The sequence below is a fragment of the Podarcis raffonei genome, chromosome 8, assembly GCF_027172205.1.
Source record: "Podarcis raffonei isolate rPodRaf1 chromosome 8, rPodRaf1.pri, whole genome shotgun sequence".
Lineage (NCBI taxonomy): Eukaryota > Metazoa > Chordata > Lepidosauria > Squamata > Lacertidae > Podarcis > Podarcis raffonei.
In genome coordinates, this window is record NC_070609.1 from 31239454 (window position 1) to 31265690 (window position 26237).

Consider the following 26237-nt stretch of genomic DNA (forward strand, 5'->3'; position numbering starts at 1 on the left):
ATGCGCTCTACATGGGGCTGCCCTTGAATCATAGGAGAAGAAAAACTCTTGGCTTGCTCAGTAATGCCATGTCTGCTTTTTTGTCTGTCTGTCAGAATATGACCTAGAGCCTTGTGACGAGCCAGAAGTGCCGGTCTACAGCATCCGCAAGGGCCTTCAGTTTGGTGTGGGGGATGTCTTAACCTTCTCCTGCTTCCCTGGGTACCGGCTGGAGGGCATCTCGCGCATTACCTGCCTGGGCGGTAGACGGCGTGTGTGGAGTTCGCCTCTGCCAAGGTGTGTTGGTAGGTGGTCACGTGCTTTAATTTTGCTTGGGCAATCTACCATGTCATAATGTTACACGGGCAAATAGCTAGTCCTCTGTGGGGTTGTGGGCTTTCTCAGTGCCAACAGGCAGGAAGTGTTGGAGGGACAAGGTGGGGCAAGGCAAGTGAAAGACGTATAGGAGGATCTGTCTTGCATTCTGTTGCACCACCCACGTGTGGAGTTTCTCTGAAAACAGGGAGCTGGAACATGTGCAGAGGAAGGTGACCAAGATGATCAAGGGTCTGGAAACCAAGCTTTATGAGGAATGGTTAAGGGAGTTGGGCATGCTTAGCCTGGAAAAGAGGAGTCTGAGACGGGGTATGAGAGCCATCTTTAAATAGCTAAAGGGCTGTCACATGGAAGATGGAGCAAGCTTGTGTTCTCCTGCCCTGGTGGATAGAATCCAAACCAATGGCTTCAAGTTACAAGAAAGGAGATTCCAACTAAACATTAGGAAGCACTTTCTGAAAGTAAGAGCTGTCAGAAAGTGGAATGGACTCCCTTGGAAAGTGGTAGATTTTCCATCAAATGTTTTAAGCAGAGGTTATGCACATCTGTGATGTATGTTTTAGCTGAGATTCCTGCATTGGAAGGGGTTGGACTAGATGACCCTCAGGATCCCTTCTACAATTCTATGTATCTATGGACAAGCAAAGACCTGGCAAAAGCTGGGTCGTCACATGCAGTTAAAACAATCTGCACTGTCCTTCCTCCTAAGCCTAGGCAGGTGAAATCAGGACTTGGAAAGCATAGGTAGCTCAAACCATGGTGGCAAAACTCAGCGAATTATTGTGATCAAATCCTGACTTAATAATCCAGAACATGAACATGTGGTGTGCACCTGGTCCAAGCCCCTTTCTGGAAGCTTCGTTCCTTCCATCATGGAAGCAGGTGAACAAGCCAGAGCTTTATCAGAGCTGCCTGTTCTGTGCAAACTTAAAAACTATGGTTAATGGTCTACAATAGAGAGAGCTCTTTTTTTCCAGATGAAGGGCTTCGTTATCTAATAATCAACTCTCTGGGTGTCACAAACCTGTGGTGGGCAGGATCAGAGGCAAAAGATGGGTGAGACTAGAGGCTGAAATGAGTGGTGCAAAATATGTGGGTTACTTTCTACAGGAGGCTACAATCCAGCCACACAGTTCTTCTCCTTCCGCAGCTCTGGTGTTTTCCTGCTCATTTATTGAGGCCTATTCAATTGTTAGTTTGCTTATCTGCATCTTCTTTAGACTCTGACTTCAGACACAATAGCCTCTGGATTCCCCTCCCTGCCATCCTTTTGCTCAGTACAGCTAAGTCTTTTCAAACTGCTAGTAGTTAGCTCTCAGTGGGAGGTGAGCCAGTTTTCCCACATTTTTTTTGTTAACGATCAGTTAACAATGGATTTGTTCAAAGGGCTTCTTTGCCTGTACTTAAATAGGAAGGGGGGAATCCACACTCCCCACCCCCCTCAGCATATTGCAGCAGCAAAATTGCAGCCTGTAAAGACATTAGACATTATTATAGCCAGCTCTGCTTCTACTCAAGTTTTGGCTCTTGTCTCCACACCAGCCACCCCACATTCAGTGGCAGCACCTGCCACTTTCAGCTCAGTTATGGCAGATCTTCCCAGTTGGCCAGCTTCTCCTGCATCTCAGAGCCAGATCAGGTGGGCCCATGAATTCCCCTGCTTCTGGAAGTACTCTAGTTACAGGGGATGTTACAATGGAAGGCCAGCAGGAGGCTCTGCTCTTGCTTTGGTTGAGGAGCGCTCACTACATAGGGAGAAGAGGACAACAGAATATCTCCCTGATGAAGGAGAGCAAGCAGTTCACCAGCTCAATAACTCACAGGGAAGATCTTCCTCAACTGAATTTAGAGGAATTTCCTCATTCCCTGGAAACCTCTCTCTGAGCTAAGGTGTTCATGCAGCTCACTCTAGCATGCATCCGGTGTTTCAACCTCATTACTCAGCTGTCCAAAAACAGCCTTTACTTCAGAAGACAGCATTGTTAATTCCTGAATTTCCTCCAAAAATATTCTGCACCTTCTCAAGGAGACTCTATTAGTAGATCTAGCTAAGGAAGTAATTTTTCCCTCAACTACCTCTCAGTGTCCAGGTGTTCTTCACCAACAATCTCTATTTGCTGCCCCCACTCCTCCACTTCTAGGAGGCAGCCTAGAGTGTGACCTTCATGCAGGGGTCCTAGTCCCACCTCAGGTGCTCTGTTTCCCCTGAAGACCTTGACTCATATCATCATGATGATGGCGATTATGATGATGAAGGTAGTGGTGAATCAATACCATGTCTACTAGGTATAAGTAGAGCAATTAGGAGACTGAGACCCCTGTAGACATGCCAAAACATTTACTGTGAGCACTGGACAATATGTGTGAATGTATTTGTGGACTGTGAAGCCTCAGAACACAAGTCTGTTCAGGACCTGGAGGTTTTCTTTTGCTGAAGATCCGTTTTCCTGAATTAAATATGCTGAAGTGCTCCCTCGGTAATTTTGCCACTCTCAATAATCAGGAGCCTAATGAGTTCCATAAAGACACATGTGCTAATTGCACTTCTTAAAAGGTTGTGTTACACCAGATGCTAGCAATCCCTGGGTTGGCTGTAACATTGGGTGACTGTAGGAGACTTACACAGGGCAGTGCATTGAAACGGGCAATGAAATGCTTTGCCTGCAGCAAGTGACACATGCAGATCTCTATTCCCACTTTGGTATTTGCCTTCCACAACCTGGTGCTCTCAAAGCATTTTGGACTACAGTTCCCATCAGCACAACTCTTCCTGAGGCCCTGGAACGTCAATGCCAATCAGAGGTAACAATTCTGTATTGCATAGTCTGACCTGGAAGAAATAGTTGTCTTCCTATGCTGCCAGTGGTGAAACTGTGGGGAACTCTCAGGACCACTGTCTTCCTGTTGCCTTCCCTGGTCAACTTGGCTGTTCACAAGGGAATCTTGAGGTTGACTTTGATTTTACTGGAGCTGGGGGATATGGCTGGTTGGATATTTCAGTCAAGGTGAGGTTGTTTCCAGTCCCTCTGCTGGGCAGCAGACTGGTCTGCTATAACTCTGAGTGCTATAACTTTGAGTCCTGAGTTCCTCAATGTGTGTTCCATGGCTGGAAGGAATTAAATGGTGTTATGGGAACTTCCCTGTAGAAGCCAGTTCTGAAACATGCAAATTCTGTGTGCATCAGTCTCCTTTCTGTGTTCCCAACCTCTTCATGTTGAATGAGGTCTGCAGGTCTAGTTACAGGTAGGTAGCCATGTTGGTCTGCCGTAGTCAATACAAAATAAAAAAAATTCCTTCCAGTAGAACCTTAGAGACCAACTAAGTTTAGTTTTGGTATGAGCTTTCGTGTGCATGGACACTTCTTCAGATACAAGTGTGCATGCACACGAAAGCTTATACCAAAACCGAACTTAGTTGGTCTCTAAGGTGCTACTGGAAGGGGGGGGGGAATATTTTGTTTTGAGGTCTGCAGGGTTGGGGTTTTTGTTATTGTTTTTTACTCACATTTGCCTAAGCTCAAATAGAAAGCTTCGCAGGAGCAGAGACTGTGCTTTATCAGTATCCTTTGCACAGATAGTTCTGCCTCTGTTCAAGTAAACACAAGAACCCCCTGCAGATCTCCCCCACTCAGTGGGGACATTTGGGGCAGGGTTCGCATGTGCACCTCTTCCACTGGGTTTTCATGCTCAGGGAAGTGCCTGAACGTGCCCTTGCTTACTTGAAAATGTGGTAAGCCGGTCCTCTTGGGAATGGAGGAAACACCATCCCTGCTTACCCTGCTGTGGGTGGGATCCTGAACTTCTCCAAAGTCCTGCCCCGATGGCACTGCTTTCTTTTCTGTGGTTCATGGGAGTTTTAGCATGTGTTTTTGTTGGATCTAGACTTCTGTGAATGTGTGTAGATAGGAGAATTTGTGCACATCCCAACTCAGATAGGGAACATACCAAAGGTGCGTGTGCTCACGCTTTATACTAGTGGCCTGTTCCGGAAATATTAAAACCCAACCACTCTGCATCTCTCTGTAGCTGAATGCGGCTCCTCTGTAACCGGCACTCAAGGCGTCCTGCTGTCACCAAACTACCCTCTGAACTACAACAACAACCACGAATGTATCTACTCCATCCAGACACAGCCAGGGAAAGGAATTCAACTCAAAGCCAGGACTTTCAGCCTGGAGGCCCGGGATGTCTTGAAGGTAATGGCTAATTATCTGGTGGGCAGATGAAAGGCTTACAATGAAGAAAAACCACTCATCTCCAAATGGATTAATCCTGAGCAGAATTTGCAACCCTGCCAAGCAGGAACCAGCTGTCAGAGTACAATTGCTTCCCAAATGTTGACAGCCTAGATTTTCTCAAACTTTTGTCAGAGAAAACATCTTCAAAATGGTGGTTGATGTTTCAATGAAAAGTTCTTAGGAAAGCATATCTGCCTCTTTAAGGGGACGGGCTGATGTTGGTGACTGGGCTTTGGGTTTCTTTCTTTTTTCCCAAAGTGCTATCCATCTATCATTTTATTTCATTTCTTTTTTTTTTATAAAATGCTTAGTACTAAGGACTCATCTTTACCTCCATTTGCCCTGCCTCTTTTATCTGGGAAAGTGAGTTTTCTTCGTATTGCCATTTGTTCTAGTTTAATGCCAAAGAGCTAAATCCTCTTCAGTACACTGATTCACAATATACAACACTTTCCTTGGATTTGGGGTGAAGAGTGGGGCAGGGATGGCTTATTATGAGGTGGTTTACCACACAGGGAAATACAGAGCACCTTTAACACGACCTAAGGCCCCGGGCACTCTTTTTCCTTAGTTTCCACCTTACATGTCCATTTTTCTCCTCCCCTCTCATTCTCTTCCTGTCTTCTTTCTCCTCTTCTGCCTCCCCCTTTCTGCTTCTTAAAAGACCAAGCAAAACCCTCCAACAGAAAAATAATGTAGCCACCAGGGGAGTTCCAGTGAACACTATCTAATACACTTCTGGGCCACTCACTGCAGCTTTTCATTGATTTATCAGTTTGATTGATTGGATGAAACTTTTTATTTGACTGAAAAGCTGCCTCCCTCCCAGTTAATCAGGCAATACCCTTTTTATGCGAACATTTTATACATGCATTTAATTGTGCTGTTTTAGTGCTGACATGTTTGCTGACCTGGAAGGGCAGAATATGAATTTAATAAATAATAATATAAGCTCATTTCACCCTTATTCCAGAAAGAATGTCACATTTAATATTGTGATTCCTGTGAGATATATTTATTTCCTCAATCATATGCAAATTTATGCTAATTTAAAAAATAATCTGATTAATCCATTAAAATGCCATTAATTGGGTGATGAGGGGTATCATTTCCACCCCCCATGGTGACAACCAATTTCCCACAAAAAGAGTGGGGCATTGGGGGAAATCTGCTCTAGACACAGCTTAGCAGAACTTTAAAAACCTCTGGGAAATCTCACTTCTCTTCCAGCAACCCCTGAAAACCACCAAAAATATCTCCCATTTCACAATTAATGGGACTAAGAAATTGGGGAGGGGCATTCACTCAACTCTAATTGATATAATGCCATCAGTGTTTATAGGTAAGAAAAGCAGAAAGTGAGCAGAATTATTATCCAGAAGAAGGCATTGGGTCAAGACATTGCAAAGGCTGGGGGTGGGCAGAACTGTGGGGAGCGGCCCATCCGCAGTTGCAATTCTTTTTCCCTTTTCCAGATCTATGATGGCAACAATAACTCTGCCCGCCTCCTGGGCACCTTCAGCCGGACAGAGATGTTGGGCCTCAGTGTCAACAGCACCTCCAGCTCCATGTGGCTCGAATTCATCTCAGATGGCAACAGCACAAGTCAAGGATTCGAACTGCAGTTTTCTAGTAAGTCCATAGACAACCTTGCTGTGACACAAGGCATAAAAGCTGGGTCATCATCGGGTGGGACTCCTACGTTTCTTGCAGAGGCAGGAAACTGTTTCCAGCCAGTGGACTGCATGTCTTGTGCCCTAAACCCTGTAGGACATTTTGACAGGTGTGGGGGGGCTGGCCACTAGGTCCATTCAACTAGCAGCCTGATGTTCTAGCCTCTGAGCACAGCCCCTAGTTCCCATGAAGTCCCCCACCCCCAGTTATTTTGTAGTGCTTTCTCTCAATATGTGATCCCAAGCACATCTTTGGGAACACCTGGTATGAATAGCAACAAAGCTTCTGGCCATAGTTCTTCCCCTTGCTGGCCTCGGCTTCAGCCTTGCTTGTTTTAGCTAACATATAGGAATGGGGCTCTTCCCCCTGGGGAGAAGCTGGTTAATACACTCTGGTTAATAAGCTCTTTTGCCTGTATCCTGACTTAAGCACAGGACAACTTGATAGGCAGAGGTAACATGGTTGAGGCTGCCAATCTGTGGAGCTGAGAAATTTGTGGTTTAGTGGGCAATGCAGCCTGTGCTTTGGGAGCAGATTTTCTTCTCTCCTAAAGCAGCTGTGAGGAACCAGAAGGCTGCATTTGAGAGCTTGTAGGTCACATTCAGCTCAAGGGCTGCCAGTTGCCCATCACTATTTTGGGGCCTTCAACAAATAGCAAGGTTGTGTGATGTGGTGGATCACCAATGCTTTATTTTCTAAAATAGGAGATGGTTACCCAGAAATTGGCCCTGGAAGTCCTGTCACCTACTCCAGATCTATTACTGTTGCAATATTTATGTACTCAGCTGCAAACTCTTTTTTATTATTACTTGCCTGTTATTGCTCTGCTTTCCTTTGGACCACATCAGTGAAACTGAGAGAGGGGTCTTGTTGTCTGGGCAGCCCAGGACTTCCATACACACTGTCCAGGAATGTTTCCTAGAGAGGTTACTTTGGTGCTGCTAACACAGTGGTTGGACTTCACTCCCAAAGGTGCCCTCCATTGTCCCTTGAGACAGACGAATGCCAACTATAGTTATTCCTTTTGCTTGTTAGTTATCATTACTGTATGCCTTCAGTGGTTCAATCCTGGCAAGGTTATGGTGCTGAGATCCTGGGAGCACTCAGATTATTGATTTATTATTAATTGAATTTACGCCTAATGCTTTCTCCCAAAGAAGCCCACCAAATCCCTGGGTAAACAGGAATGTTGTCAAATTCCTCTTAAAATTAAATAGCGATGGAGAGAGATGTTCTTTACTATGGAGAGCATTCTGCAAATGGGGAACGACTACTGAAAAGGCCCTGTCACGGGTCAGTGCCAATTGGGCAGGCCCTGGTGATAGTTCTACCAACAAGGCCTCATCTGCCAGTGGAAGTTGCAGTTGTGAGCAGGTTCTGCTAATGCAGTGGCATGGATTGGGCCAGGCAAGGTCTCCAAAATAACAAATTTCTTCTCTCTTCTGCTTTGAGGTTTTGAGCTGATCAAGTGTGAGGACCCCGGCATCCCGCAGTTTGGCTACAAAGTCCACGATGAGGGGCACTTTGCGGGCAGCTCTGTCTCTTTCAACTGTGACCCCGGCTACACGTTGCGAGGGAGCCGGGTGCTGGCTTGCTTGACTGGGGAGCGGCGAGCCTGGGATCAGCCACTCCCCATCTGCGTAGGTATGACTCCTCCCTTTGGTGTGACCACCCACCCACTTGGGTCACTTTTAGCATGACTGCTGTGGGGCCATTGTCTGAGGAGCTGGATGATTTTGACAGTGGTGGCTGGTGCCATTTGGGGCTGCTGCAGTAGAAGGCAAGAAGCCCAGACAGTAGGTGGTGGTAGAGCTAATGACAAGCGGAGCCAATTAATTTTAGCTTTGTCCCTCTTCTCCTCCCTACTGAGTTCTGCAAGGTCTGCACCTAGGACTAAGGAGCAGGGGGGAAGTTGATCAGTAGAGCCATCTCCTGTATTGGTTGTAAGTAGGAAGGCAGGCAGGTAAGGAAAGTTTGTATGGCAACACCTCTTTATGAACCAGTCTCCACTGAATTCAGAACAAGAGTAGCCAGTGATGTTTTAGACTACAGCTCTCAGAATCCCTGACCATTGGAGTTGTACTTCAAAACATCTGGAGGGCACTAAGCTGATCTGCCCCTCATTTAGAACAATGACTTGCCCACTACAAAACAGTCCTACAGATTACCTTTCCTGAGTGTCAGGGTCTCTGGGATTCACTTGTTTTTGTTTGGCTATCAGAGCAGGGCCTCCTGATAGTACCTTCTTCAGCTCAGCCTGCTGAACTCATGGAGCTTGAACTGCAGAGCAACATTTCCAAGTCTGGATTTGAGTGCCGCTCTGACGCTCAGTCTGAAATCAGCTCTGAATGAGCCAAGTGCAATAGGAGCTGAGCACCAGCTCTAATAGTGGGAACCAATCAATGGAAGGGCTGTTCCAGAAGATTTACTCACTTGTGCTTCATCCAGTTCAGTTTTAAATGCTGGCAGTAGTTTTAATTGCTGCTGTTTCCATTCCAGGTTTCGCACCAGCCATTTTCCAATAACCTTCAGGTTAACTAGCCAATCAATAGGACCGGGGCTGTTTGTCTCCTTGAGTATACAATGAGGATATAAATCAAGCCCTCCACTTGTTGCAATATCTTGTTTTAATAGTTTGGTTACATCTGTCCACATAAGAATATCTGTCCTTTTAGTTTCCAGCCACACAGGAGAGGAATTAGTGTCCATTCATTTGTGTACGTGTTGATTAGCAGTATGATAATCATTGCTGAATTTGAATGAAATTTACTTTTTCATCTATTTAGAGGACACTAGCTTGTTCGTTGGACATATCTTCAGGGCTGGGGGTTGTTTCTTCATAGAATCATAGAACTGTAGCTTTGGAAGGAACCACAAGGGTCATCTAGTCCAACCCCCTTTGGAAGGTTTCCATTGTGAGCCACAGAGGGCCACTTTTTGCATAAACTTTCTCAAGTGATTTTTTGTATTGGTGAGCAAAAGTGCAGCTTCAGTCTCTATCCACCATGGTATCTGACATGCAATCAGTAGTAGCACTCTGTGGTGAACATCTTCACAGCCTCAACTGGCTCAGTCCTTCCTCCCCTTGGGGCAAGTGCTGCAATCACCTTGTGCTTCAGATTTGTTTACCTGGTTCAATGGAAGACAAAGATAATTCATAGTTTGAAAGGGTGCTTTTTAAAAAAAAAACCACAGAGATAAATAAATAAGGGTTACATAGAAATCTGCCTTCTGCCATCAGTCCTGTCTAGTTCAGTATTGTGGACAATGACTGGCAGTAGCTGATGAGGGTTTCAAGCAGAATCTGTCCCGGCACTAACTGGGGACACTCAGGACTGATTATCTGAACTTTTAGATGCAAAGCATGTGCTCTGCCACTAAGTTGCAGCCCTTCTCTTTAGAAGGTTGTCCTCGCTCTGAATGAAGTGGAGGCAGAGGACGGTGGCCCCCTCAATATGGGGGGCTCAGCCCTCTACCTACAATTATTGAGGTGGTGAAGCCCCTTCTCCCCCCTATAGTTGGTGACGCTGTTCTCTATTATCACCTCCCTTGTATTTTTATGTACTGTATGCAGTTACTATGATCCCTTGCCTCTTGAACTCAAAGGGTTATACGGGGGTGGTGGTGGGGGGAGTTGCCAAAGACTACTAAGCAAATGGCATGCAGAGCAGCAATGGAACCCCAGTGTTGCTATTTTTCAGTGGAGTGTGGGGGCAGTATCAAAGATGAGCCTTCGGGAAGGATCCTGTCTCCAGGCTACCCAACACCCTATGACCACAACCTCAACTGTGTCTGGACTATTGAAGCAGAAGCTGGCTGCACAATAGGGTGAGTTCATGGAAGAAAAGTGCTTCTTTGCACCAAATTCTGCTCCCATAAAAGGCATTGATGACCACCAACTTGGGTGGCTTTAAAAGAGGATTAGACGTATACGTGGGGGAGAAGGAGACAATCAGTAGGTACCAGCCATAATGGCTATGTTCTAACACCCCTGTTGGAGATGCCATGCCTCCCAATACCAGTTGCTGGGCTTCATAAGCAGGGAGAGAATGGTGCTTCATTCAGGTCCTGCTTGTGGGCTTCCCATGGGCATTTGGTTGGCCACTGTGAGATTAGGATGCTGGACTAGATGGATCGTTAGCCTGATTCAGCAACATGGCTTTTATTAATTATAGATCTGGAATAGATTAGATTCACACTTCTCTAAAACAGGCTCACGATGTGAGATAGGGCAACCCACTCAACTCCCGTTCCCATGTCCCCTGGTGATCTAAATCACATCATGCTATATGCAGGGAACAGGTGCCCCTGTGTAGACCTGTTTGTGCTCTGCAATTAAACATAAATAAATAGATGAAAAAGCCTGTGCCAAAATAACCCAAAATCTCTGGCAAGAGTAGCTGGGTTGTGCAATGTGTGTGAATTATGCAAATTGACCATATTTGCATGATTTCTCTTACTTTGCATAATTTATTTTGCAATGTTTACTATTTTGCATAGGCAGAAGGTTAAAAAATAGGACCTCAAGCTTCATAATCAGTAAATTAATCAACTATTTTGTTTCTAAAAAATCTAGTTGATTAATCAGTGGTGGGCTAGCTTTAATCATAGAAGCAGAGAGTTAATGCCATACCTATTGATTCTTTTGAGGTTAGTTTCATCTTTGTGCCTGTTGCTGTAATAGGGACTGGGAAAAGAAAAGAAAAAGGTACCAGATTCCCAACCCCGCAAAAAACTGGTTGTCATGGTGGGTGGCATGCAACTAAGTTTATTCAGAGAGGACCCACTGAAATTAATAGACCTAGGTCGTGTTCATTTATTTCAGTAGGTGTACTCTGAAAAGAGTCCTTCCATCCAGGCACCAATCAGTTTTATATATTCTGTAGAGTTTATAGCAAGGATTACTTCCGGAAAGATCTATGTTCCCAACTGCAGTGTCTGCAGCCCAGAGGCTAAACATACTCTAAATTGTGATTCTGGCCTAGGCGCTACTGTAAGGTTACCAGATTTTTTTCAATGAATCCAGGGACACTTTTCAACTTCAATAGATTTTGTATGGGGATTGATTTGTAAATCCAGGGACTGTCCCCGGGAAACGGGGACATCTGGTAACCTTCTGCTACTGGCAAAAGGAACTCTTTGAGTGCCCCAAACAGGAAATCAAAATACCAAAAAGAGGTTTGAGCAAAGAATGCTGGATCCTTCCTTGTCTGCCCTCCCATCATTTCCTCTGCAGTTTCTCCCCTTCTACTCAACTTTTTCCCAGTCTACACTTACTCCTAATATTAGAACCTAGCTGGTAGGGGCAGGGTATGTGTGTCATGACACTAAACCAAGGTGCCACAGTGGAAGGGCCCATAGAGCCCAAACCCTCACAGGCACCTTTCCCTGGACCTGAGGAACTGAGGGCCTCTCACATCACTTTGCTAGACCAACAGCACACGGAGTGCACCAGATGTGGGGGCATGTGGAGAAGTGCTTGTCTTCAGGCCAGAGGGATGGCCCTTTTAGAGTTTACAGTCCTCCAACATAAGGGGTGGAACTGGAGGCAGAAGTTCAAAAGACTTCACATCCAGCCCTCCACAGGTGTAGTTGCCCTATTGGGAGCTCTCCATGGTGCTGCTTTGCCATGAGGTCACCACCTTGGGACCAGAAAAGGGAAGGAGGGGGGAGGGCTTCAGCAAATGGGTAGCAGGGGTTTCAAATGGGGTTAAGGAGCTCTGTGCACCCTTTTGGTGATATAAATGATCAGCTCCCTGTTTATGCTGAATAAAAATCCCTTGATCCCAATATACTACTGTAACATTGCTATTAGCCAAAATCACTGTTAGTATTTTACACCTGCGTTAATCAAAGTGATCAGCCTATCATTTTCAGCCCCTGGATCTCTTGCCTCGCCCATAGATCTGTGTGCATGAGGAGGGTCTCAGCAAGAGGGCTCTGCTGCATAATCTCATCCCACCTGCCATTCAGATCCCTTATCCTCAGGTGGCTCCCACACTTGGTCTGAATCAGAGTGCTTAGAAGGAACCATGACAGGACGGTTGATATATGTCAAAGGAGGCCCCGTGTGCAAATCATGGCTGGCAGATTCTCCTATTGTGACATCACGAAAGTGGGTCTTCTCTGTAGTGACACTGACCCCTTAGAACGTCTCTTCACCAGTGTGGTGTAGTGGTTAAGAGCGGTAGTCTCGTAATCTGGGGAACCGGGTTCGCGTCTCTGCTCCTCCACATGCAGCTGCTGGGTGACCTTGAGCTAGTCACACTTCTTTGAAGTTTCTCAGCCTCACTCACCTCACAGAGTGTTTGTTGTGGGGGAGGAAGGGAAAGGAGAATGTTAGCTGCTTTGAGACTCCTTAAAGGGAGTGAAAGCCGGGATATCAAATCCAAACCTTTCTTCTTCTTCTTCTTCTTCTTCTTCTTCTTCTTCTTCTTCTTCTTCTTCTTCTTCTTCTTCTTCCCTATGCTCACTGTGGCAGGCTTTAAACAGCTACTGAAAACTTACTTATTTTGTCAGGCTTTCCCTAGGACTCCATGATACTGGCTGGGGCTGATGGAGTCCAACAACATCTGGAGGGCTGCAGGTTCCCCATCCCCATATTAAGTGGGACAAGTGTGTATTAGAGAGAGAGAATAGATACATACTGATGGATAAACAGATTCAGTCACTGTGAGCGAGCTGTGAGTCCCCTGTAAGTTCCCTCAGCGGGAGGAAGGATGGGGTTCTTGTCTTTTAAGATGTTTCAGAGGAGTGCCAAACAATAGTGATGGGACCTTCTTCAAAGCCTCACATCTTCCCTCACTGCTTTTCCTCAATGTTTTATTGCATCTCGAGTACAAACATTGGCGAAAATACAAATATAACAAGCATATTCAATAAAAAGTCAGAGAGGTTTGGGCCGCCTGAAAAAGCAGTCAATTAATAACCATTCAGTTGTCTGACATATATAATGCATTGCCACAGTACCTATTATCTCGAAGACGGAATTAAAATATTGAAAGCGCCGTGCCGCTGCGGCCGCCGCCTAACAGGCTGGAAAAGAACACCAATAATAAAGAAAACAGAAGTGGTTGTTAAACTTGGCTTGAAGTGTGTAGAGGCATTTGGAAAAGGCAACTCCTTTTCTCTCTGTTCTTTTCTGCTTTCTGTAATGAGCTTATCTTGAATTGAATCTTTTTGTGACTGTCCAGTTATCCCTCTCTCTTCGTAGCAAATACCCAATTTCCTGTCACCGTGAACTGTGCTCCTCTTCGTGTTCCTTTTAACCAGCAATCTCATATTATTTTTCCACCCTAGTGACTTGTTTGATGCCAATTCCTCCCCCACAACCCAGGAATCCTGAGGACAACTGTGCAGTGAAGGGAGTGGGAGGAGATATGTAACAAAGTTTTTGGGGCATTCTGATCAGGCTAGAGTTGACCACTGTGAGAGCAGAATACTGGACTGAATGGGCCAATGGCCTGACTCAGCAGACTCTTCCTATCTCCTTAGAGTTCCCAGGGCTCTCTGGGGGAGCCAAGGTAGTTGCAGTTTTGAAACTTACAACAAGTCTATAGTGCAGATATAGCCTTATTGTATCTGTTCTCTCCTCCACCTCTCACTTTGCATGGCAGCCTCCATTTCATGGTTTTCCACACAGAGGAGTTCCATGATGTTCTGAGGATCTGGGATGGGCCTGTGGAGAAAGGGATTCTCCTGAAGGAAGTCAGCGGTTCCACTCTGCCCAGTGACGTCCACAGCACCTTCAACTCCGTGGTCCTCCAGTTCAACACAGACTTTTTCACCAGCAAGCAGGGTTTTGCCATTCAGTTTTCGGGTAGGTCTGATAAACAGTACTAATCATTTGAGAGTGTAAGGAGGGCAAGAATCAGATGGAAGCACCTTTCCTCATCCTGTCATGGGCTTTAGACCAGGGGTCCTTAGGTGCAGAATCTTGAGCACTAGCAGCACACCAGTAGCCCTTTTTTAATTTGTACCATACTCTGCACTCTGTACCTCAGACCCATCAGAGGCTCAGGAATGTCCTGAGGAGTGCCCCCCCCCCTGCAAAAAACCCCATGAACACAAAGAATCAAACATCAGCATAGAAAAACACTGGTCCTTTAACTCCCCAGGTGGAACTCTTGAGCAGCATGGCAAGATAGGGGATGTTGGCCTAGCTGCCTCAGCAAAGGGAATGTGTTCCCTTCTTCCCATCCTCCCATTTGAAGTGAGGGCAACACAAGGGCCTCAATTGCCCTCAGTCATGTCACCAGGAAGCTAAATCTGGATATACTGTGCTGTGATGTTATTTGCAAACAGGTATGAAAAAATAAGAAACCTCTAAGATAGTAGAGAACATTTCATGACCTTTGAAAGCTCATTTCCACAATGAAAATTCCATCCTGAGAAAATGTGTTACAAACCAAGCAAACAGAAACACATTTGCGCAGGAGAGGACTCTGAGAAGTTTATTTGGTGCACACCCAAGGGTTCATGGGTCCCTGGCTATGCCTCTTGGGCCCCAGGATTAGCCCAAGTGTGCCATAAATGCTTTCCAAACCCTCAGCACTTTTCCTCCACATTGCAGCGAATCGTCAGCAGTCGTGTATAAGGTGTTGAATGATCTTATTTGAGTAACCCCTGAGAAGCACCTGGGGACCCTCAGTGTTCCCCCAAACAAAGCCATTGCTTTGTTCTATTTTTAATAAGCGTACTTTGGAGTCCCTCTTTTCAAGGGGCTGCTTGCTGCTTTCAGCACCCCCTCCAATTAAGAGGTATTCTGTCTGTTTTTAAAGCCTTGGGCACTGGAAAGAACAAGAGTGAGTTTTCACTTAACATAACATCAGATTTCCCAAGTTCCTTCCATAAAAAGGTCAGGCCCATGACTACCTCTGAAAGCTGGCGGCAAAATTCCTCTCCATCACTTAGTAGGAGCATCTTTTTGCAGTACAGTTTATTTGAGAGCATATGGTTAACATAAGATTGTAACAAAATGCCATGTAGGATTAGCAGATGCCCAGGCTTATTAAGTAAACATGAACGAGTGCAAATGTACATCAGGCTGAACTCCACGGAGCACACTTGAACTTGTCATCCCCTGCAGCTTTTTCCCAGCTGCAGAGGCAGATGTCATCTGTGAAACGAGTGATATTGTGTGCTTGAGCATGCATCCCTGTGCAAGCTCACACACACACGTGCACACCAGTGTTTGACGTGAGGATGTGCAGAGTCACCAAAGCCTGTTGTCAGTGCCAGGCTTTATGCCTTATACTGAAACAGTGACAGCGCATCTAAGCATGTGCAGAGTGTACTTCATTGCCACTGAGAAACCAAAAACAGAACATCTAGGCTGGGAGGAAGGGCTGTCTGCACACAGGCAAGAAGTTTCAGGCAGTGTTGTGGAATGGGAACACCAAAGGGGACCATGTAGCATAGATGGCCTGGCATTGTTGTTGTCCTCAACCAACAGGAGGCAAACTTCTGCAGAACGTTTGAAGTGTAGGAATGCTGATGTCGCCTAGTGGCTAACTATGGTGACAAAGGGAGCCAGTGTGGTGGAGAGGTTAGAATATTGGACTAGGAGTGTGGACATCTTGCACCACACTTTTCTTCCATTGAACAGGATGCAGGGAAACCTTGCAGCCTCATCCTTCTAAGTCCGGAAAGTGGCAGGCAGTATAAATACCCCCAGATCGGCTAAGACTGGTATGCACCTTGAATGACAAGTGACACGTTCAGTGTCTGAGATGCGCTGTTCAACAATGTCAGACTATGGGTGGAGGTACCTGAAAGGAGAGTCATGTTCTCCAGCTCAGGATCCCCCACATCTGGACTAGACTGGAAACAGAACCAGGGAAAGCTGTGGCTAGTGGAAGCCCCTGTTCTGTTGACTAGGCAAGAATAGAAGCCTGTGTCTCTGGTATATGCTGGTATTGGCCAATATTGCCTGACAATCACATGTGCTCTTATTTTGATGGCCCTTCTCCCTTTGCTGCCTGCAGGGAACCTTGAGCACCTCCAGTCCACAGTACCTCATTTGGCCTTTCTAGGTTTAAGCCATGGGTGGGGAACCTTTTTCAGATCAAGGGCTGCATGCTAGTGTTGGATGGGACCCGAAGCATAAGAGAACAGGGCAACAAATGTGAATTTTGCCCTTGAACAGTAGTCTTTTTTCTACACACACCTGCACACACCTCTCTATCCTCCCTCCAGCCAAGAGGTTCTCGACCCATGGTTTGAACTGTGGAATCATTGAGAACTGGTTAATATATGAGAAACGCTGTTGCCTTAGTTCACTCACTTTTTCCCTTCTTGTTTTCAGTGTCCACTGCCACCTCCTGCAATGACCCGGGTGTCCCACAGAACGGGAGCCGCAGTGGCGACAGCAAGGAGGCAGGAGACTCCATCATTTTCCAGTGTGATCCTGGTTACGCCCTGCAGGGGGACGCCAAGATCAGCTGCGTGCAGATTGAGAACAGGTTTTTCTGGCAACCTGACCCCCCCACCTGCATAGGTAGAGGCTTCAACTTGGCTCCCTCTGAAGTTGCCCAGCAGCTAGAGACAGTCACAGTAGAACCAGCAGGAAAAGGAAGTGCTTAGCCCAGTTTGGATCGCTTCTCTGCTTCATGAGAACTTAGTGTGGAGCAGGGCCAGAGCTGCAATCTAGTGTAGTAGTAGTAATAATAAATGAATCGATAAATTATTATTATTATTATTGTACATTGTAGCACATTATTGTGTGAAACAGAATATTCTTAATCCTACCTGTAGAATATACAGTGGTACCTCGGGTTACATACGCTTCAGGTTATATACGCTTCAGGTTACAAACTCCACTAACCCAGAAATAGTGCTTCAGATTAAGAACTTTGCTTCAGGATGAGAACAGAAATCGTGCTCCGGTGGCGCGGCAGCAGCAGGAGGCCCCATTAGCTAAAATGGTGCTTCAGGTTAAGAACAGTTTCAGGTTAAGAACGGACCTCCAGAATGAATTAAGTACTTAACCCAAGGTACCACTGTAGTGTGGTTTAAACAAATACAAGCTGAATCTTGAAATGTATTTATGGGGAGGGGGGAGGATAATCTATATTTATATTTACTTTTGTATTACAGTTTGGTATGATTTTTATTTTTATTTTTTAAAAAAGATGTTTCACAGAGGTCTTTCCCCTTTGAGCTGGCAAGTCAAATGAGTTGGGAGGAGAGGACCCAGTAACTCTGGCGGTGCTGAAGCTGCAATTCCCTCTCATCTTCCAGGATTTTGTGTTGCAAAGAGATGATTGTAGTTGGTGGAGGGGGAGCATTTTCAGTGACTGGAGGGAGTAAATATTGTGAGGAGGGGGATGAAGAGCACAAGGGCTTTTGTCAACTGCCAGCCACTATTATTTTCTTCACCAGAATGGCCCAGTATGATGCTGTGTCGTGAGGTGGCATCATTCTGGGGCATTCTCCAGAAAAGAAAATGGTGGGAGCAGTTTGGGTAAATTCCACATCACCCAAATTCACTGAATTTCGAAACAGTGAAAGAGGAAAGAGCAGTGTTACCCCTCTTTTTTCACCAAACCTGCCTCCCCGTCCCCAGCCAAAAGTTAAATGCATGCACACACAGGTCCACGCTGTATTAAAATTGTCATGCCAAGTACACCGAAGCAATAAATGTTCAATTAATGGCCTAATTAAATGTTAGCTGTCTGTGTCATCCTCTTGTACTTAATTTGTATTTATAAAATATAATCCCAAGCAAGGGAAATTAATTAATACCCTTTCATTCTAAAACTAATTTAAAAAGAAGGTCAGGAGTTTTCTGTTTCTTTTCTTTCTTTCTCTGTTTTCACTAGAGGGCAGCTTATGGGTTTCATTCCTTTGTGAGTGACTTGATAATTTGATACCCAACCCAACCAATTGTAGCCAGATAAACCACTGCTTTGGAAAGGTGAAACTATACATTATTTTGGCAAACGTGCTCCAAAAGGCATGAAAATGCCTTATGGCTGGGTTCAGGACCCTGGACCCTCCACGTGTCATCATGGGAGCTGGCGTCTGTCAACATCTGCTGGGCCCATCTCTGCCTTATATGGAAAAGAGCTATAAGCAGGTTGAAGGGCCACATAACCATTCCTATGAAAATCCCTCTTGCTGAGACCATCTCACCCCACAAAACCTCAACTGAGCTCTGCTTTTTTCTGTGTTTAGAGCCTGGCTGGTTGGAAATTATTTCAAGTCATCCAGAGGGGAGCATGTTGTTGGAGGGAAAAATGTCATTAGCAACAAACCTCTAGGAAGATATAGGGATTGTAGAGGAGGAAGACGCTCCTAAGGTTGCTAGGTAATACTCAGGTCCTTAAAAAGGTAAAGGTAAATAAAGGACCCCTGACAGTTAAGTCCAGTCACAAATGACTCTGGGGTTGCTACGCTCAGGCTGAGGGAGCCGGTGTTTTTCCGCAGACAGTTTTTCTGGGTCATGTGGCCAGCATGACTAAGCCGCTTCTGGTGAAACCAGAGCACCACTCGGAAATGTTGTTTACCTTCCCACCAGAGCGGTACCTATTTATCTACTTGCACTTTTTGCCGTGCTTTCAAACTGCTAGGTGGGCAGGAGCTGGAACCGAGCAATGGGAGTTCACCCCACTGCAGGGATTCGAACCGCCGACCTCCTGATCAGCAAGCCCTAGGCTCAGTAGTTTAGACCACAGTGCCACCTGCATCCCTACTCAGGTCCTTAGACTGCTCCTAAGTTTTTCCAGTACCTGAAACAGATGGCTTGCATGTGTGCATGAGAAAGAGGCTCTGAAAGATAAGCCTCATGTATGCCTTCTCTTATAGCTCCCTGTGGTGGGATCCTGACTGGGCCTTCAGGAGTGATCTTGTCACCAAACTACCCAGAGCCTTACCCCCCAGGAAAGGAGTGTGACTGGAAGCTGACTGTCTCTCCCGATTATGTCATTGCCTTGGTATTTCACACGTAAGTTCTCCAAGTTTCTCTTTCTTACCAGGTAAGGATGGGAGGGGAGGTACCTTCTTCAGTTTGCTGCTATACTTTGAAATTCACACTTCACCAAACTCCGTGATGCAGCTCTCTAGTGTATATGAGGAGAAAGCGCTCACAAAATATGAATATTAGAAGAAAGAAAATTACAAAAATGCATTACAGGAGAGGGAAATGGTTTGCAAATATGCAGACACTTGGCAAAACTAAGTACAAAAAAATCCACACATATTAAGAGAAATACACGTGGAAATAAGAATTTCATGTGATTTTTTTTTAAAAAAAATGCAAACATATTTGAAAAATTGGGAAAAAATGGGGGGGATTTAAAAATCATTTGGGAAAATGAAAGAAAAAGGAGCACCCCCCTCTGTGTTAATCACCACGTATTTTCTCTTTTCTCCTGGAGGCAGAGTTTTAGGACTCTGAAGTGCCTGGGGCACCACCAGTGCTTTAGTGATCTTACATGGTTCTGTATTCAGTTTCCAGACTTGGTTCCGATCATAGTGCAAGTTCAGTTTGACATATTTTTTCAATGTGCATATTTCCTTTTCTTTTTCAGGTGTGCATGAGTGCATATGCAGATTGAGGAACACATCAGATGTAAAGGAATCTTGATGTGATTATGCGTTCACATCAGGAATCTGTTTTGTGTAGTGGTTTTAATCTATGTGCTCATATACATCTCTTACCTGTGTAGGGAGGGAAAGACACAGGTTGAAAACTGCACATGAACCAATTCCAAAATAAATTTTGAAAGGAATGACTTCCATAACACACTTCACATTTATTGCAAAAGGGGGAGGGGGTGTCATTAACATCAGCAGTCCTCCTTACAACAATTGGACATCTGCATTTCTGCATTGGCCCCTTAGCTTCAAGTAGGATATTCTCAGTCACTGACTTCTCCCCACTTAAATAGATGCATTTTTTTCTGTTACTATTTTTTGCAAATTTGAGCAAGGAGGAAAACCGGAATGAAGCTTGGGGTTCATTCTTCTAGATAGAACACTGAAATAAATCAAAGATGGCTGTCCTCTGCAACACCCACACTGAAAACTGAACGCCTTTGATCATATGAGATGCCTTTTAGCCACCATCCAAAATGGCTGCAGGCATTTGCTGGAACTTCAGCTGTTAGAAAACCTCCTTACTGACAATGCTCTGAGATCAGACAAAGAGCTTTTGTAACATTGGTCAGATTTTAATTCTGCTTTTGGCAGGGTGAAGATTTTGTCAACAATGATAAATCTTTTTGGGTGGGAACATTCCTCATTGTCACGGTGCAGATTTTTGTCAACAGTGATAAATCTTTCTGGGCAGAAACATTTCTCAGCCTAACTTTTGAGTTCAGTTTCATCTGCTGCAAACTTGGAAATGGAGGTGGGAAATAACTAAAGGGTTGTGAAAGTTGTTACACAGATATGCTTTGCTTTTTCTTGGAGTATTTGTTAACCAGTGTGTTGCCAGCATGATAAACACATTAGCTCAAGTTGAAACCCCAGCTTGTATTATCCCTATTTGTTAAGGCCCTAAAGATGCTATTTTGCTCCCCATCTCTCCTCACCACCTCATTTGCTGAAGTGAGAACAATGGGATGGGAGGCACAGTGTAGATCCTGCTTTGCAGTAGTAGCACTTTACAGATCCACCAGGAAGCATTTTCTGCTGCCTTTTTGCTGGCAAGTGACAACTCATATTTTTCCTACAAGTATTCTGAACCAGTGGATAATACATTTGTTTACATATTTCATATATATTTCATATATATATGAAATTGGAAATATATATGTATATGTGTGTGTGTGTGCGCGCGTGCGTGCGTGCGCATAATTGTTTATTAAATCAGTATCCTGTCATTCTGCCAAATGAATCTCATGGAAGCACACTTTGTATTTTTCCTCCATGCTGCTTTTATTGTGTATCAGTATAGTGTTGTTTTAATGTGAGAGCCCTTTTCATGTAAGTGGCCACATGAAGGGTCAACACTGTAATGAAGCAGGGGATGAAGGGCTTTGCCACTGGCCTCATCTCCAAACTTCCATGTCTCCTTGACTTTGGTGCATTGGGGGACGAAAGTCTGAAAGGTGAGGTGGCTCTACCTAGGGAGGCTGCACGGCATGATTTGGAGACTTGCACAAATTAGAGTTCCATATTGTGTGGAGGAGCCTTTGCAAGGACCTCCCCTTTAAACTTTTGCCAAACACGTGGAGCTCAAAGGAGCAGGGCAGGGCAGTTGCATGACATTGGGGTGTGGTTCAGGAGGCACAATCCTATTCCTCTTCTCCATGGTATGCCTCCACATAGAGGGCCAATGACTGTAGACTCCATCTCAGTTCCAGCAGATCTTCAGGCCCTTTCTGAAGCTGGTGTTTACATTCTGAGGCTGCATTTTTAAAAATCAAAACATTCTATTTGATGGGCAATTCCCCCCTCCCCATCTTGTGTTGTAAATCTTAGCATGACCGTAATAGAACCTCCTACCGGCTACCGTTCCATTCCGCAGGCTCTGAGAAACCTTCACAACCATTCACTTTTAAGCCATGCCAGCACATCTCACCGGGTTCCATTGGCACAATGAGTTTGTATTTCTGGAGCTTCTGCATTGGAAGACCTTCCACATTAATGCAGTTCCCCTTTTTCTATCTTGAGTCACGCTCCCAATTTCAAAGAGCTATTTTATCCTACTTCCAATTTCTCTGTTTAAAAAAAAAAAAGTTAAGTTACCTCTTGTATGACGCAAACTCTTATGTGACCCATGGGGTTTCTCTCTACACTCAAGAGTCCAAGTAAAAGCTATTTCAGACTTGGTAGTTAATTGCCATGGTGATGTTTCAGTCATTGGTATATTTGGATTTGATGCTATTTTGAGCAAAACTGAAATTAAGTTTCAATTTTTAGTTGCTGTTGTTTTCTTCTCCCCTATTTTGAGCTTGAATTTTTATTATGATGTTTATTTTATGGCTGCTGGCTGAAAATGATAAAGGTTTGCTGTGCTGAAACCTGTCATTATTTTCTGTTTTACATGGTGGGTGAACCTAGGCCAAGGGGCCAAATGCAGACCCTTCTCTTTGCTTCTCAGGACTCTGAGCTACACCCTGCCCTGGCCCTGCTTTCTGCCCTCCATGAGTACTTTGCCTGGCTGGAATGTGACCCTGGACTTTGATTATCCCATTTCCTTGCCTGAATAAATCACGGAGAGATATATGGGGTGGGGGTGGGGGTAGAATTCTCTGGCTTCTGCATGGCCGAAATGTAGCCTTCTGTACAAAGGTAAGTATCACATGCAGCGCCCCACAGAAGGTTGTGCTCAGACAGAAAAATATTTCCCAACTCCATTTTAGTTTATCACTAAATTCTAGTGTCATTTTAATAGAGGGACAACTAACTGAGAAATATACTTGGTGGCAGTGGTGGTAATGGTAATAAATCTAACACAGATGGGTGTGTTTTTCCCCCCTCCTACCTTCTTCATCAGCTTCAATTTGGAACCAGGATACGATTTTTTGCACATCTATGACGGTCCCAGCTCGCTTAGCCCCCTTATTGGGAGTTTCTACGACACTCAGCTACCAGAGAGGATTGAGAGCAGCAGCAATAACCTCTTCCTGGCCTTCCGGAGTGACGCCTCCGTCAGCAACATGGGATTTGTAATCTATTACACAGGTGTGTGTCAAATTCTAGGAGATAGCTACGTTGTTATTATCTCTACCATTTTTTTTTATCCTGCCCTATCTTTTGCTACCAGTCCCTAGTCGCATTTAATTCAGCAGACATCTGTGTTATATTACCATTGTGGCAGCGAAGGCTTGTCATGAGCATTGCATGGCGGGGGCAGGGGGTTAGAGAGACAGGCGTGCGAGAGAAGAATGGGAGCTTGCGCCATGGTTGAGGAAAGCAACAGAAAGCAGTGGGGCAGAGAAAGCTGAGCTAATCCATTGGTCCAGCCAGCTCAGTTTTGCCTATGCTGTTTGGCAGTGGCTGCCCAGGGTTTCAGGCAAGCGTGTCTTCCCGACACTACCTGGAAATGACATGGATTGAGCTTCTAGTCTCATGTAAAGGCAGTGCGGTGCACATTTAGAAGGAAAGCCATCAGAATTTCAAAGCCAGGAATGATTGCAGCTCCATGAGCAGTTTTTGTTTTAAAGGAAATATTAAACACTGCTGATTTTCATGTATAAACCTGCTGCCATTTAGCTGAGAATCACACCGTCTAACATTTTCAAAGGGGACAAGGGAGCAATTTATTTTTTTAAACAAAAGCATAATCTCCTAAGTGGATGCCTGGTGAGGAACATCTGCAGAGGGAACGAAGTGGGATTGTACAGGTGTAATATATTCCATCTTCTTTCCCCTTCCATTTCTTCTCTGCATTTGACTAATCCCATCCCGCATTTGCGACCCTTCAAAGAGCAGAGCGTGCCCTTTGCAACTTCCTCTCAGCTTTCAGCCTCCAGAGTACTTGGGGAGCACTGGGGGGTTAACCAGGTGCACCTCTCTGTGTATTGCAGCAGGATTAAAGATTTCTTCACATGGGTTGTTAGCTCTCTCTGGAGGGAAAGGGTGGGGGTGGGGGTAACCTCTCTTGACTTAATGCCGAATGCATTCTTAAAAAGGAATTTGGATGCTCTGCCCTGTCTCTCTCTCCCCTTCAACTCTGGCTTGTTCAAGGGGAAAAATTAACAAGAAACTTTGCTCCAGAGTCAGACCTCTCTGTGGTGAAGTTAGTTCCATTTGAGAATTAATGCGGTGCGGCTGTTGAGAGAATGAACTGTAATCTTGGGAGTCCCAATTTCAAGTCTCACCTGAGCCCCATCACTCCCTCTAATAGCAGACTGAGTTGTTGCATGCTGACAAGACTGAGAACCAAGAAGAAATTTAAGGAGACCCCAGCTGCATTAGAGACTGCTCCATTAGGGCAAATGGGGCATTGTCCAACCAAGCTCAGACAGTCCCTAGGGCTGGCCCAGGACGTATTGCCTCTTGAGGATGGTGATTCGCTTCCAGAGAATTTGTAGCTCTGTCTTACTCCCCAAATCAGTTATGCTTCTCAGGTTTCACCAGGGCAGAAAGGATGACTGTTAAACTCACTGGACTTAAGCCAGTTTAACTACATCCTGTGTGTTTCTGTATCAAACTCCACCCAGCAGAAGTCTCATTATTCACCATAATTTACTCTAGGGTGAAAGAGAATGACCCCTGTCTCCCCACCCCACTGCCCCATCTATGCCACCTGTTGCTGATTCTGTTTAACATACTGTCAGCCTCTCTTTCACTTCTTGAACATGAGCCTTATGTGAGTTTGGGGGCTGTTCATCTCAGGATAAACTAATCTGTCAGCAAGCCCCAGATTAGTAAACCATGTTTTTAAAATACACTGCCTGCCCCTCCCCCCATCTCCAGACCTAGCAATAACAAATTTTGGGGTTTAAAAATAAATAAATAAATAAATAAATAAATAAATACATCCAGCCAATTAAACCTGTTTAACTGTTGCTCCTTTTAGGCATTCACTTAGCACTAGTTTTAAAAAAGGCACCCAAAATGATTACAAGGTTGAAGCTCCTTCAAAATGAGAACAAGCGTGTGGCCACTAGTGCTGATGCTAGGAGTGCTCGTGATGTCCTGACCCAGGATGTTGGTCTTCGTAAAACTGATGGTGAGGCTGAACTCCCTGCGTGCTTGTGCAAAATGGTTTATGAGTCTCTGTAGAGCAGCGGCTCTCAACCTGTGGGTCCCCAGATGTTGTTGGACTACAACTCCCATCATCCCTGAGCTCTGGCCTTGCTAGCTAGGGGTGATGGGAGTTGTAGTTCAACAACGTCTGGGGACCCACAAGTTGAGAAAGGCTGCTGTAGAGCTTCCTCTGTCCAGGTTGACCATGGCGATCTCTCCCACCAACAAAGGCAACCCATAGCACACGTACCATATGCCAATCAGGTAGAGATTATAACTCATAACTGCTGACTCTCGCATTGTTTCTGCCACTTTTGCAGCACCGAAGTGACCTCTCCTAGGCACAGACCTGGGTGGTGTGTATGGAAGTCCTGGGCTGCCCAGCCAACAAGATTCTCCTCTTCTTGGCCTCACTGATGTGGTCCAAAAGAAAGGAAAGCAATACAATTAGCATCCGCTTGGCTGCAGGAGTTGCTGGAAGGAGGCATGCAAGATTCCAGCCGCTTTAGGGACTTAATTCTGGATTTCTGGATGTAATGGAGTGATGTCACTTCATTCCATCCAGTGAGGGGAAATTAAAGACTGCAGGAGCTAAAATTGAGGGTTGTGAGAGGCAGAGCCATAGCTCAGTGGTAGAGCATCTGCTTGCATCTGGAGGCTCCCAAGTTCAATCCTCAACATCCCCAAGTAGGGATGGGAAATATTTTGAACTGAAATCCAGGAGAACTGTTGCCCCTGATTGTAGATGAAAATGATAGCAAAGGTGACGGGAAGAGTCAGAGGCCAAACAAAACAAAAAAAGTCCACAAGGAATGGAGAATATTTAAAGAACCATGGTATAAAGGGTAATCTCCTAGACTGAGCCTTGTAGTATATACAGTGGTACCTCGGGTTACATACGCTTCAGGTTACATACGCTTCAGTTTACAGACTCCGTTAACCCAGAAATATTGCTTCAGATTAAGAACTTTGCTTCAGGATGAGAACAGAAATTGTGCTCCGGCGGTGCAGCGGCAGTAGGAGGCCCCATTAGCTAAAGTGGTGCTTCAGGTTAAGAACAGTTTCAGGTTAAGTACGGACCTCCGGAACGAATTAAGTACTTAACCCAAGGTACCACTGTAAAGGTAATTGACAATTTACATAGAAATATGATAAAAAATAGAAGAAATAAGTAAGTGTGCTGTAAAAGTGTATTTAACAGCTAACATCCAATGAAAATGTTTGGAAGTCTTTTTTAAAAACCTCAACTACTTTTTCTTCTTCTTTATTTTTATTTATTTATCTATGTATTTATTTATTTTTTCATAAATTGTAGTGTCATGTGTATTGTGAGGTATACAAAGTATCTTTGCTTCAGTTGCCATCA

At 45.0% G+C, this 26237-nt stretch overlaps 1 protein-coding gene across 3 annotated transcripts in view; it reads left to right on the forward strand.

Moving 5' to 3' along the window:
* CSMD2 (CUB and Sushi multiple domains 2) overlaps positions 1 to 26237 on the forward strand; it is a 480348-nt gene that overhangs the window by 358926 nt on the left and 95185 nt on the right. For all 3 annotated transcript variants that reach the window (XM_053398926.1, XM_053398927.1, XM_053398928.1), the window contains 9 exons: positions 96 to 284; positions 4341 to 4510; positions 6028 to 6184; positions 7679 to 7870; positions 9928 to 10054; positions 13843 to 14045; positions 16533 to 16724; positions 19034 to 19172; positions 22674 to 22861. In XM_053398926.1, the coding sequence (XP_053254901.1) occupies positions 96 to 284; positions 4341 to 4510; positions 6028 to 6184; positions 7679 to 7870; positions 9928 to 10054; positions 13843 to 14045; positions 16533 to 16724; positions 19034 to 19172; positions 22674 to 22861 (1557 nt within the window). The remainder of the gene's footprint in view (positions 1 to 95; positions 285 to 4340; positions 4511 to 6027; positions 6185 to 7678; positions 7871 to 9927; positions 10055 to 13842; positions 14046 to 16532; positions 16725 to 19033; positions 19173 to 22673; positions 22862 to 26237) is intronic.